We start from the raw sequence: 12719 nt of genomic DNA on the forward strand, positions 1-12719 counted from the left end.
AAACTTCCCCCTTAGAAAACTTGTAGTAATTTATGTCCATATTCTTTCAAAGAGGTGCAGTCAGTCACACACAAATACTCGGGAGATTGAGGCAAAAGGATACCAAGTTTAATGCCAGCCTGGGCTACACTGAGGCCCTGTCTAAAAGAGAAGTGGCAATACTCCCTGCTCCTTAAGGCTGTACTTGCTTGCTTTTTAAAAAAATTTATTATATTTATGTGTATGAGTGTAGTGCCTGCATGTATGTGAGTGCACCCCTGTCGGGCAGTGCCTTGGAGGGCAGCACAGGGCAGCAGATTCCCCTGGAACTGAACTTAAGTGTAGCCACCACATGGGTGTTGGGAATCGAATCCTGGTCCTCTGCAAGAGCAGTCAGTGCTCTTAACCACTGAGCCATCTCTTCAGCCCCTTGCTTGCTCTATTTTGTGTTTGGTTTGTGTGTTTTGAGACAGGGTTTCCCTGTGAAGGAAAGTGCCCCTCAGACCCCCTCCCTATCCTCTGAGAACAAGCTGCCCTCCACCTGGCTCTGGAAACCCCCTCCATTGTTCAACCCCTTTCCTGGTACATCTGTTCATGGTGTCTATGGGAATGGTCTGGGGCAGAAGAGAAAGAACATTCTGCCCCAGGTAAGCTAGCCAATGGCTGTATAGGTTAAGGCTCTGGAAATCAGCCCTAGATTGTTCAAATCTTTCCCTGGTTATTCTGTGCATGGTTTCTATAGCAATCCCCTGCTTTGTGTTTTTTTTCAGGTGTTTTTTTTCCGTCTTTTTTGAAGCAGGGTCTCCCTGTAGCCCCAGCTGTCCTGAAACTCACTACGTAGACCAGGCTGGCCTTGAACTCACAGAGATCCACCTGCCTCTGCCTCTGCCTCCCAAGTGCTGGGATTACAGGCGTGCGCCAGCACACCCAGCTCTGCTTTGTGGTTTTTGTGCTTAAAATCCCTGTGTTTTCACTGCCCGGGGGTCACAGTACAGCTGGTCCCCAACTGGTTGGCTCCAATAAAGTACTCCTTTTTACTGAGACTCAGTGTCCAAGTGGTTGATTTAGGGAATTTTATAGACATGAACACCTGTAGCCCCAGCTGACCTGGAACTCCCTATGTAGACCAGGCTGGCCTTGATCTCACAGAAATTCACTTCTCTCTGCCTCCCAAAAAAAGGCATTTTTAAATAACTAACTTTATAGTGGAAAAGTGCAAATGCACTGTGCACAGCTGAAATTGTTTTTTAAAAAAGTCTGTTGCTGGGCGTGGTGGTGCATGCCTGTAGTCCCAGCACTTGGGAGGCAGAGTCAGAGGCAGGTGGATCTCTGAGTTCAAGGCCAGGATGGTTTACATAGTGAGTTCCAGGACAGCTCGGGCTATAGGAAGACCCTGTCTCAAAAAGACAAAAAAAAAAAAAAAAAAAAGGGTACACAGCTAAGCCTGGTGGTACATGCCTTTAATCCCAGTACTTGGGAGGCAGAGGCAGGAATATCTCTGAGTTCCAGGCCAGCCTGGTCTACATAGAGAGTTCCAGGCCAGCTGGGGCTACAGGGAGACGGTGTCAAAAAGACAAAAAAAAGAAAAAAAAAAGGAAAGGAAAGGAAAGGAAAAGGAAAAGATAGAGAACGAAAGAAAGAAAAAGAGAGGCTGCAGAGATGACTCAGAGGCGCTTACTTTCAACAATGATGACCTGAGTTCGAGTCCCAGGACCCACATGGTGAAAGGGGAGGAGACTCCTGCAAGTGGTCCTCTTGGTGTGCAGGTGCCCACACACAGACATACAAACACTAAATAGCCAGGCATAGTGGTACACAACTTTAATCCCAGCACCCTAGAGGCAAAGGGCAGGCGGATTTCTGGGTTTCCAGCCAGCCTAGTCTCTGTAGGTCAGCTAGGGCTACATAGTGAGACCCTGTATGAAAAATAAATGTAATAAGATTTTTTTTTGTTATTTTTGAGACAGGGTCTCCCTGTAGCCCCAGGTGTCCTGGAAGCCTGGAACTCGCCATGTAGACAATGCTGGCCTTCAATTCCCAGCGATCTGCCTGCCTCTGTCTCTGAGTGCTGGGATTAAAGGCTTGGGCCACCACGCCTGGCAGTAATAAGAAATTTTTCATGTTAAAAAGGAGCCTCAATTCTCATCATATCTCTAAAAACCTGTGTTTTGACCCGTGCTAACGCACGCCTGTAATTCCTGCACTTGGGCAGCTGTAGCAGGAGACTTGGTAGGAGTGCTAGGATTGCTACGAGCTCCAAGCCAGCCTGGGCTAAAGAGTCAGACTTTGTCTCGAAAAAGCAAAACAAAACAAAGAAGCAACCAATAAAATAAAATTTTGACAACAAAGAGTCGTGCGTCTGTCCACACAGCGCAGAGGCCACGGGTCTGGGCTAGACCTACGGGTAACGTTGAGTCCGGTGTGTTTACAAACTTCTGGAAGAGCCGGGGAACTTTCCCCGGAGTTCCGGCTTCCACAACGGGGTGGGCCTAGCTGACTTTGCTTCGTTCTCATTCGCCCACGTTCCTCCGTGAGGGCGGGGCGGCCCGCTCCGCCCGCTCGGACAGACGCAGGCTGTTGTCTTCCCGGCACTCTGATTGGCTAGCATTCCTCCCTGGGGGCGTGGCCATGTCTCATTGGCCCCAGTTCTCGGGCCTATGGCGTCACGTGTCGCGTCTGTCGTGTTCGTTGTACGTCATCGGCCAGCGCCCACCCCGCCGAGCCTACGGGGTAGATAGTGGAATTCCTGGCGGCGTCTAGAGCCAGAGGGGAGCGGCGACGGCGACTGCAGCAGCGATGGCTGGGGTGGTGCCGGCTCCGGGGCTCCCGGTGGCGGGAGGACCCGTGATCCCGGGGCCTGGTGGCGGCATCCCGGGCAAGAGCGGCGAGGAACGCCTGAAGGAAATGGAGGCGGAGATGGCTCTGTAAGGCCCCGAGAGGGAGCAGGGAAAGCGGTTCCCAGGCAGAGCCACTCAACCTGGCTTCTTCCAGGCTACCAGAAGCCCAGGCTGTGGCTCCGTGAGGGATCGTGGGACCTGAGGGCCGCGGGATGTGGGGACACGTCGGCAGGGATGAAGACGCTGTCATGATGTAGCCAGGCGCTCCAGGAGGGCTGCGAGGACCTGACCTGTGATGCCTGTCCTTCTCCCCCAGGTTTGAGCAGGAAGTATTGGGTGCTCCAGTGACCGGAATCCCGCCTGCAGTGCCCACGGTGCCCACAGTAGACCCCATGCAGGTGCCGGCAGCTCCTGTGATCCGCCCAATTATCGCAACCAACACCTACCAGCAGGTAAGGCGGAACTACGACGTTGGAGCCAAGAAGCACAATGCTTGGATCCCAAGTGTGTGCATGTGGAGCGCTGTTGACGATTGGGCTGGTTTGTTAATTAGCAATGGGAAATAGTTCATGTGCCAGGCACTGAAGATACAAGTAAGGACTAAAACTATATTTAACTTTCTTGGAGCGTCTGTTCTACAACATAGTGTCTGGTATAACTTTATGCGATGGCGGGAATGTTCTACATAACCATCTGTTGAAGATTTATGCTTAAAGACAGCCAAGCTTGATGATGCACACCTTTAATCCCAGCACTCAGGAAGCAGAGGCAGGTGATCTCAGTGAGACTGAGGCCAGCCTGGTCTACATAGTGAGTTCCAGGCCAGCTAGGGTTACATAGTGAGACCCTCAAAAAAATTTATACTTAAGATTCGGGGTGTAGTCCAGTGACAGTGTACTTACCTAGTATATGCAAGGACCAGGGTTTGAATCCCACTACAAAAAAAGTAAATAGTTAAATTTATACTTACGTTTAATCATTCCTGAGTCTCATTAGTAAAATTTCAAGTGCTTAATAGCCAACCATATGTGACTATTGGAAAGAAAGAAGCAGAGAGAAGCTATTGAAATGAACACAAGTAAGTGAACTGTGTTAATTCTGTTAACAGTTACTAGGTGGACTGAGATGGAACCCATCCCTAGCATGCCATAGCCATATGTTCAATCCCTTGCACCAAAAAAAAAAAAAAAAAATTATTAACATCAGTTGTTGCCTGTGTTCTATGCACTAGGCACTGTTCTAATCAATGGGCAGATTGTAGAAAACAAAACCAAAAAGTTATTATTGCATCTTTGGATTTTATAAGGACAGCTTACAGAATGGTAAGAAGGGCAGAGTTTTATCATCAGTCAGGGAAGGCCTTTCTGCATCAGTATTAAAGCAGAGACACACAGGAGATGATAGAGGGAACCATGCAGGTATCTGAGGTAAGGTCATTCCCAGCCGAGAACTGTCTGTACAGAGACCCCAAGACAAAGTACAGGACTGTCATGTCCAGGGAACATATCCAGGGAGATCAGTGGCTGGAGTGCAATGAGTGCAAAGACCAAAGCAGAGGAGATAAAGACAGTCTGGAGGCTAGGTCTTGCAGGGTCCCGTGAACCACCAAAAGAACCTTGGCTTTTACTTTGAGATGAGCTTCTGGAGGATTTTGAGCTATAAAAATATGATCCAGCTGGGTGTGGTGGCGCATGTCTGTAGTCCTAGCACTCAGGAGGCAGAGGCAGGAGGATCTCTGAGTTCAAGGCCAGCCTGGTCTACATAGTGGGTTCTAGGCCACCTGGCGCTACAGGGAGACCCTGTTTCAAAAAGAAAGATATGATCCAACTTACAGGTTAACTGGGTAAGTCTAGCTGTCTGAGCAATAAACCATAGAGAGCAAGGGAAAATTCAAGGAAGTTGAGAAAAAGGCTAGTGTAATCTAGACAAGAGGTGATGGTGTTTGAACCAGTGTGAAACCTGGAGACAGGGAAGACTAGTTGGACATAATTTGAAATAGTGCTGTGGGGTCTACAGCCTTACGTTGAACACTCCTGATTCAGAAATGAGGCAGGGTCCAGCCTGGTTAGCACTTGGGTAGAAGATCGGTAGGGAAGGTAAATCAGGGTGGGGAGAGGAATTGATCCTAGGAGAAGAACAATGTTAGCTAGTGTGGCCCCAAGAGCCCCTGCAAGTCACCTTGTAGCAAAACCTGACAAGGTACCAGCTCCACAGAGCACAGTGTAAGCCAGCTGGAGCATATTGGCAACACTGAGTCAGCCCTTTGCCGTGGCCTTCTCCCCAACAGGTCCAGCAGACCCTGGAGGCCCGGGCAGCGGCAGCAGCCACAGTAGTTCCTCCCATGGTGGGCGGCCCTCCTTTTGTGGGCCCAGGTAAATGATGTGTGGTGAGATACGGGGACTGGAATCAGGCAGGGTGGTAAGAAGGGAGACCCAGGACTTGCCTCCCACCATCCTCATCTTTCCTCTCCACAGTTGGCTTCGGCCCTGGTGATCGGAGTCACCTGGACAGTCCAGAGGCTCGAGAGGCCATGTTCCTGAGGCGAGCAGGTAGGTCAGGGACCAGGACCCCCACATTTGACAGGCACACTTGTTTAGACTTGTTTAAACGACTCCAGACCCTTGCCCAAGTCTGCTTTAAATCAACCTTCTCCTCTCATCCCCACCCTGATGTTACCATTTTTCTACAATTAAGGCCTGACTGGGAACTTTATGGTTGTCTTGTCAGGTTGCTTAACCTTGCCCTCTCGAAGCTAGCCCCCTTATGTTGTTCACTGAAAACCTTGGCCATTTCCCTCCCACACCTGGCAACTTCTAGCAAGCTCTACGGCTTGTTTATTATGGCTTTCATTTTTTGCCTCCTCTGACTTACCAGCTTTGTGAAAGGCAGAACTTTGGTTCCTGCCACAGAGTAAGCATGACATACTGCTGCTGAGGGGATGATAGAGAGTCCAGACAAGCACCAGACAAGCAACCAGACGTTTCACTAGTGGCCAGGACCCTCTGTGACCTGCTTCCCTAAGAGACAGAGCCTCCCAGCACCCTCAGGAGCTCCAAACATGACTGGTATCAGGAGGAACCTTCTCTGCTCTGCTTCTTGTCCCTCAGCTGTAGCCTTCCAGCCTTCCAGCTGTAGACTTCCATCCACATGTGCCACCTCTTGTTCAGACACGCACATGCACACACACACAGAATTAGCTTCTGTGACATTACCTGTGCACAATGTGTGAATAGATCTGAGTTCTCAGTTGGGTATAAAATTTTGGTAGAATCTATTAAATGGAACTTGTTGTGTTCTGTAAATGCTGTTACCCTTTTTGTTGGTGTCTTGGGTATGAACCCAGGGCCTTGCACGTGCTAGGCAAATGCTCTATATCCTAGCCCTTGACTTTTTGAAGCAGGATCTTGCTGTGTAACCCAGGCTGACCTCAAACTTATAATCCTCTTGCCTCTGCCTCCTGAGTGCTGGCATGTCTGTCCGTCCCGTCTCTAGTATACATTACCTAGTGATATCTGAGAAATGTTGACATCTCCTATTCTTCATTATGGTTTTATCAAAGTACAGATCTGACCTAGTCACCCTGTGTAGTTCCCAACCATGCTTGGCTTGCTAGTGCCCTCAGAAACACCATGGCTCAGCCAGGAAGACTGTGTTTTGATGCCTGCTGATCTCCCAGCCTTTCACATGGAACTCTCTAGCCCTCCTTCCTCTGGATACTCCCTAGACTGAAGAGGGGAAAGGTTTTTCCTCATAAATGCTCACTCTGCCAATGATACTCCCACTCTTCTTGACTAGCTCCTGTAGCCTCAGGTCCCAGCTCACATGTCCCTTTCTCCAAACAGTCCCTAGTCCCGCTGGCTGGGTCAGGCCACTCTGGCCCCCAGCAGCTCCCTAGCCTTCGCCTCTGAGCCCTCATCCCTTAGCCTGAGCTTTCCATCCTTCCAGCCCTGACCTCTCTGGGCTTCATTTCTCTTGTGATATGGATTGCCTCCTATCCTGGACTAGTTGCTCCCAGAGACCTCATGGTCTACTGGGTCCCTAGCACTGTTCACCACAGGGCTGGGCCCACAGGAGATCCTCATGGTCATCTTGCTGAGTGAATCAATGCAAGACCCCCTCATCTCCCCAAAGGGTCCTCAGCAACTTCTCCAGGATTTCTTGGATGCTGAGAGTATCAACACACCCACCTTGCCCCAAGTGTCCCTGTCCCCCATGACACCCCCCCATCTCTCTCTCCCACAGCTGTGGCCCCTCAGAGGGCCCCTATCCTGCGTCCAGCCTTCGTCCCCCATGTGCTACAGAGAGCAGGTGAGGGGCCAGGGTCATGATCTCTGCCACACAACTACCCCCAAGCCCTGGACTCCCCCACTAACACCCTGACAGATTCTGCTCTCTCTTCTGCAGCAGGTGGCCCTCGCCCTATGGCCCTGAGGCCCCCTCACCAGGCCCTCGTGGGACCCCCTTTGCCTGGGCCTCCTGGACCACCCATGATGCTTCCACCAATGGCTCGTGCCCCTGGACCGCCCCTGGGCTCCATGGCTGCTCTGAGGCCTCCACTGGTAAGTGGGAATGGCTACTGAGGTCAAAGGTGTTGTAGGTGGGGTCCCCCAATCCTAACCCCATGGACTGTGAGAGTCTGCTCTTCCCCCAGTTTTCCTTCTCAGATTTTGAGTCTTCCTACCCTCTGTCTTTCCCTGTCTCTTCAACAGAAATCTTTGTTTTTCTTTGCTGTTCTGAGTAAAGAACTCGCTATGTAGTGAGGCTGGCCTGGGACTTGCAGTTCTTCTGCCTCAGCTGCCTGAGTGCTGGAGGTAGAGCATGTGCACCATGCCCAGCTTTCATTGTTTTGGAAGAGATTATAGAGAGCAGCACCTGCCGTGGATCTATTTCCATGAGCTTCCGTTTTCCTTTGATGCCCTCTCCTCTCCTCTGCAGCTACCTGTATCTGTCCTCCTTGCTGCCTGTGTTTCTATTTCTGGCTACCTATACTTCCTTTCCCCCGCCTCCCTGGCTCCCAGACCCTTGCTTTATACATGACGGGAATGAAGTAAGATGTGAGTTTGTGAACTGGCCTGCTCATGCCCTCCTCTTTCCCACAGGAAGAACCAGCAGCACCCCGAGAGCTGGGCCTAGGCCTGGGGTTAGGCCTGAAGGAGAAGGAAGAGGCAGTGGTGGCAGCAGCTACTGGGCTGGAAGAAGCTAGTGCAGCAGTAGCTGTGGGAGCAGGAGGAGCCCCCACTGGCCCTGCAGTCATTGGGCCGAGCCTCCCGCTGGCCCTGGCCATGCCCTTGCCCGAGCCTGAGCCCCTGCCCCTCCCACTGGAGGTAGTTCGTGGCCTACTGCCCCCACTGCGCATTCCTGAGCTCCTGTCTCTGCGTCCACGGCCCCGGCCCCCTCGGCCTGAACCACCCCCTGGTCTCATGGCTCTAGAGGTAAGTAGGGAACATGTAGTGAGGGGACGGAAGGGACTGGGGAGAAGGCAGGAGCCCATGAGCTCCACACACAGGAACACACAGTCCTCTGGCTAGAGGGTGGCATGGCTCGGGTAGGGCAAAACAGCCTCATTTGCCATACCTAGAAACATATCTAGCCCTTGAACAGGAGGCACCAGTGCAGAGCAGGACACTCCCACCATCCATCCCTCCCTCTACAGGTCCCAGAGCCACTGGGTGAAGACAAGAAGAAAGGCAAGCCAGAGAAATTGAAGCGCTGCATCCGCACAGCAGCAGGCAGCAGTTGGGAAGACCCCAGCCTGTTGGAGTGGGATGCTGGTGAGTAGGCTGCAGAGGATGTCAGTCATCATTCATCCAAGAACAGGCTGCACTGCCTCTTTAGGAGCAACAGACAGAGAAGGGGAAGCTGGGTAATTGTACAGAAGCCTGTAGGGCAAGTCCTTTCTAGCCTTGAACTTTCTGTCCTTCTGCCTCATTATCCTGAGTGATGGGACTACTGACATGTGCTTACCACATCTAGTCTCTTATTTCTGCCATAGGTCAAAAGGATTCTATTTTCTCTTAGGTTTTTATGAAAAAAAATTTGAAGCACACAGTGACACAATGAATAGCCTACCCACCACCTAGGTTCCATGGTTAACATTTTGCTATAGTCAGTATTCCTTTATGTTCGGGTTTTGTTTTGTTTTCAGTGCAGGGAATGGATCCTAGTTCAGGGCCTGTACATGGTAGGCATGGATTCTACCATAGAGCCATGCCCCTACAAGCCATACCCCCTAGTCTTTTAATATATACAGTGTGTATATATATATGATATATATGTGATATATATGATATATATAAGATAGATTAGATAGGTAGGTAGATAGATAGAAGATAGATAGATAGATAGATAGATATAAATACACACACACACATTTTTGTTCACCCACTTGCTGCCAAGCCTGATGACCTGAGTTTGATCCCTAGGTACCATATAGTTGAAGGAGAGAACCAACTCCTGCAAGTTGTCCTCTGGTCTTCACACTCACTGTGGCTCAGTTGTTTGAAGCAAGTTTACTTCTTTTTTTTTGAGGCAGGGCCTTGTGTAGCCCAGGTTGGCATCTTACTATTTAGCCAAATTAGACCTGAATTTCTCATTTCCTGCCTCTACCTCTCAGGTGCTGGCATGTGCCACCACTCCCAGTTTATGCAGTGCTATGGATTCAGTCCAGGGCATCCACAGGCAAGGCAACATCCCTAGCTTGTTCATTTTCAAATACCTCTGTATTCACCCCTAAGAAAGAGATTCTTTTTTTTTTTTTTTTTTTTTTTTTTTTTTTTTTTGGTCTTTTTGAGACAGGGTCTCTCCCTGTAGTCCCAGCTGACCTGAACTCACTATGTAGACCAGGCTGACCTTGAACTCACAAAGATCCACCTGCCTCTGCCTCCCAAGTGCTGGGACTAAAGGCGTGTGCCACCACGCCCGGCCTAAGAAAGATATTCTTTTATGTCATAATGCCGTTATAACAGCTAAGAAAATAACAGTAATTTGTTTACTTATTTTGTTTTTGAGGCAGGATCTCACTATGTAGCCCTAGCTGATCTGGAACTCACAGAGATCCACCTGCCTCTGCCTCCTAAGTGCTTGGACTACAGGCATGTACTCCGATGCCCAGCTATTTTGGTATTTTGAGATAAAGTCTCCTTTGTAGCCCAGCTGGTCTTGAACTCACCATCCTTCTCTATCAGCTTCCCAAATACTAGGATTACAGGTTTGCTTTACCACCACACAGCCTCTACTGTTTTCTTTATTCTGATTAATCTATCCTAAGGATCCTGGGGATGTAGCCCAGTAGTGAATCACTTGCTTGCATGTGTGAGGCCTTGTGTCCCATCCCAACACTGAGAAAATAATTAAAAGAAGGTGCACACCTTTAATCCCAGCATTTAGGAGGCAGAGGTAAGTGGATCTCTGTGAGTTCAAAGCTAGCCTGGTCTACATAGTGAGTGCCAGACCAGCTGGAGCTACAGGTCTCAAAAACACCAAAAAGAAAAAAGAGAGAAAGAGAGAAAGAAATAAGCCCCAGGGACTGGAAAGATGGCTTAGCAGTTAAGAGCACTGGCTGCTCTTGCTGAGGACCTGGGTTAGTTCCCAACACCCATATGGTAGCTAATAAACCTCAAAACTCCGGTTCCAGGGAACCTGACACTCTTCTGACCTCCATGGGTGTTGCATGTACAGGTATACTTATATGCATATAGGCCAAACACTCACACACATAAATCCAAAACCCAAAGTAAAATTTTTGAGACAGGGTCTTGCTGTAGCCCCAGCTGGCCTGGCACTCACTATGTAGAGCCAGGCTGTCCTCAGATTCAGAGATCTGCCTGCCTCTGCCTCCCAAGTGCTGGGATTAAAGATGTGCGTCACCACACCTGAGCCAAAACCAAAATTTTTTGTTTTGTTTTGTTTGCTTGCTTGCTTGTTTGTTTTTTGGTGTTTTTTTGTTTTGTTTTGTTTTGTTTTGTTTTTTTGAGACAGGGTCTCCCGGTAGCTCCAGCTGACCTAGGAGTCACTATGTAGACCAGGCTAGCCTCGAACTCATAGAGATCTGCCTGTCTCTGCCTCCCAAGGGCTGGGATTAAAGGCACGCATCACCACGTCTGGCCAAAATCTTTTTTTTTTTTTTTTTTATCTTTTTGAGACAGGGTCTCCCTGCAGCCCCAGCTGTCCTGGAACTCACTATGTAGACCAGGCTGGCCTTGAACTCACAGAGATCCACCTGCCTCTGCCTCCCAAGTGCTGGGATTACAGGCATGCGCCACCACGCCTGGCAAAAAAAATTTTTTTAAGAGATTTAAAAAGGGGACAGGCATAAGCTGGAGCTGGAGAGATGGCTCAGCAGTTAAAAGCATGTCAGGTACCACCTGTACCTGCAGCTCCAGGGATCTGTTGTCCACTTCTGGACTCTTTGAGTACTTGTACTCAAACGTGCATGTACCCACACACATATGCACATAACTCAAAAATAAAAATAAACCTTTAAAAAAGTAAGAAGCTGGCTGAGGAAATAGATCCTGGTCCTCAGATGACCAAGTCCTAAACTCAGAAGAAATGAGTGGCCATTCAGACAGAACTAGGGGAGTCTGGTGGGTACCTGAATTCCATCCGGCATCCCGTGTGCCAGCCCAGGTTCATGGCCATAGAGCCAGGGGGGCAGAGCAGGTTCTGGTGGTGCCTCTGCTTGCTGAAGTCCTCTGCACACCTTCCCAGATCGTCTACCTCTGCTGGAAGAGTGCTCCTCGAACATGTTTTAGCTGAGGTACCAGTCAGCCTGTGACTGTTGAGCCTTGGGAAGTACCCCTGCAGCCATTTTATTTTTAGACAGGGTCTTGCCACCACTCCTGACTTGTGTATAGCCATTTTTTCTTTTCTCTTCTGGATTCTTTTGTATATTTATTTTTAGTTTATGTGTGTAAGTTATTTTGCCTGCACGTAAGTATACCATATGCATGCAGTGCCTGCAGAGGCCAGAAGAGGGCATTGGGTCCCCTGGAAGTGGAGTTATAGATGGTTGTTAGCCTACCCACCGTGTAGGTGCTGGGAACCAACTCAGGTCAGGTCTTCTACAAGAATAGCCAGTGCTCTTAAACTGCTGAACTATCTCTAAGCCCCCATAACTTTGTTTTTCAGGTATCTAAGCCAGTGGCCTTGTTAAAATCTGAGTTATCAGATCATTTCCTCCTGAGGTGGCCTATCTCATTCAAAGCATGTCTTTAATCACCACAGAACTCTAGGGGCAACTACAGCAATAGCTGAAGAAGGAAAGAAACTGCCTCTGACCCCAGTCCTGACTGCTGCCTCTATTCCTGGGGCTAGTTCCTGTGGCCCAAGGCAGTTTACTTAGTCTCAGGCCTCATGCCCCTGTCTCCAAAGTGGGAATGGTTGAATGTACCTCCTGGAGACAGTAATTAAGAGCATGCTTAGTAGAGGCATAGGCCCTACGCTGAGGATAAGCCAGAGAATGATGATAAAGATCTGGCTGGAGGATGGGGCAGGCAGTCATCCCATTTCAAGGTGGAATTAGAGTGGGCTTTGCAGAGGAAGCCAAATTGAGGACGGGTAAAATATCATGCTAAGGGGCCTGGTGAGTGTCTGGGATGCAAGGGACCAAGAAACTGGGAACTCCAAGGAAAAGCTAGGGCTGGGACAGTTATGAGCTTCATAGTAAGATAAGTGACTCCATGGCTGAGGAAAGGCAGTGCAGTTAGAGGTGAAAAGTGAAATCTCAGCCAGGTGTGGTGGCACACGCCTTTAATCTCAGCACTTGGGAGGCAGAGGCAGGTGGATCTCTGTGAGTTGGAGGCCAGCCTGGTCCACATAGTTCCAGGACAGCTGAGGCTACAGGGAGACCCTGTCTCAAAAAGACCAAAAAAAAAAAGCCTTATCCAGATTATACCATTCAGA

The 12719-nt window shown here is 49.5% G+C and overlaps 1 protein-coding gene across 2 annotated transcripts in view; it reads left to right on the forward strand.

Moving 5' to 3' along the window:
* The first annotated feature begins 2601 nt into the window (after positions 1-2601).
* Positions 2602-12719, forward strand: part of Rbm42 (RNA binding motif protein 42) — an 11416-nt gene continuing 1298 nt past the window's right edge. Inside the window, exons 1-8 of one of the 2 annotated variants that reach the window (XM_008828028.1) lie at positions 2602-2903; positions 3133-3268; positions 5104-5188; positions 5291-5365; positions 7059-7124; positions 7200-7375; positions 7916-8248; positions 8470-8587. In XM_008828028.1, coding sequence (XP_008826250.1) covers positions 2776-2903; positions 3133-3268; positions 5104-5188; positions 5291-5365; positions 7059-7124; positions 7200-7375; positions 7916-8248; positions 8470-8587 — 1117 coding nt within the window. In that variant the 5' untranslated portion in view covers positions 2602-2775. The remainder of the gene's footprint in view (positions 2904-3132; positions 3269-5103; positions 5189-5290; positions 5366-7058; positions 7125-7199; positions 7376-7915; positions 8249-8469; positions 8588-12719) is intronic. The other variant, XM_008828031.2, reaches the window with a different exon arrangement.

Source organism: Nannospalax galili, unplaced genomic scaffold (genome assembly GCF_000622305.1).
Source record: "Nannospalax galili isolate Female #2095 unplaced genomic scaffold, S.galili_v1.0 scaffold833, whole genome shotgun sequence".
NCBI classification, from domain to species: Eukaryota; Metazoa; Chordata; class Mammalia; order Rodentia; family Spalacidae; genus Nannospalax; species Nannospalax galili.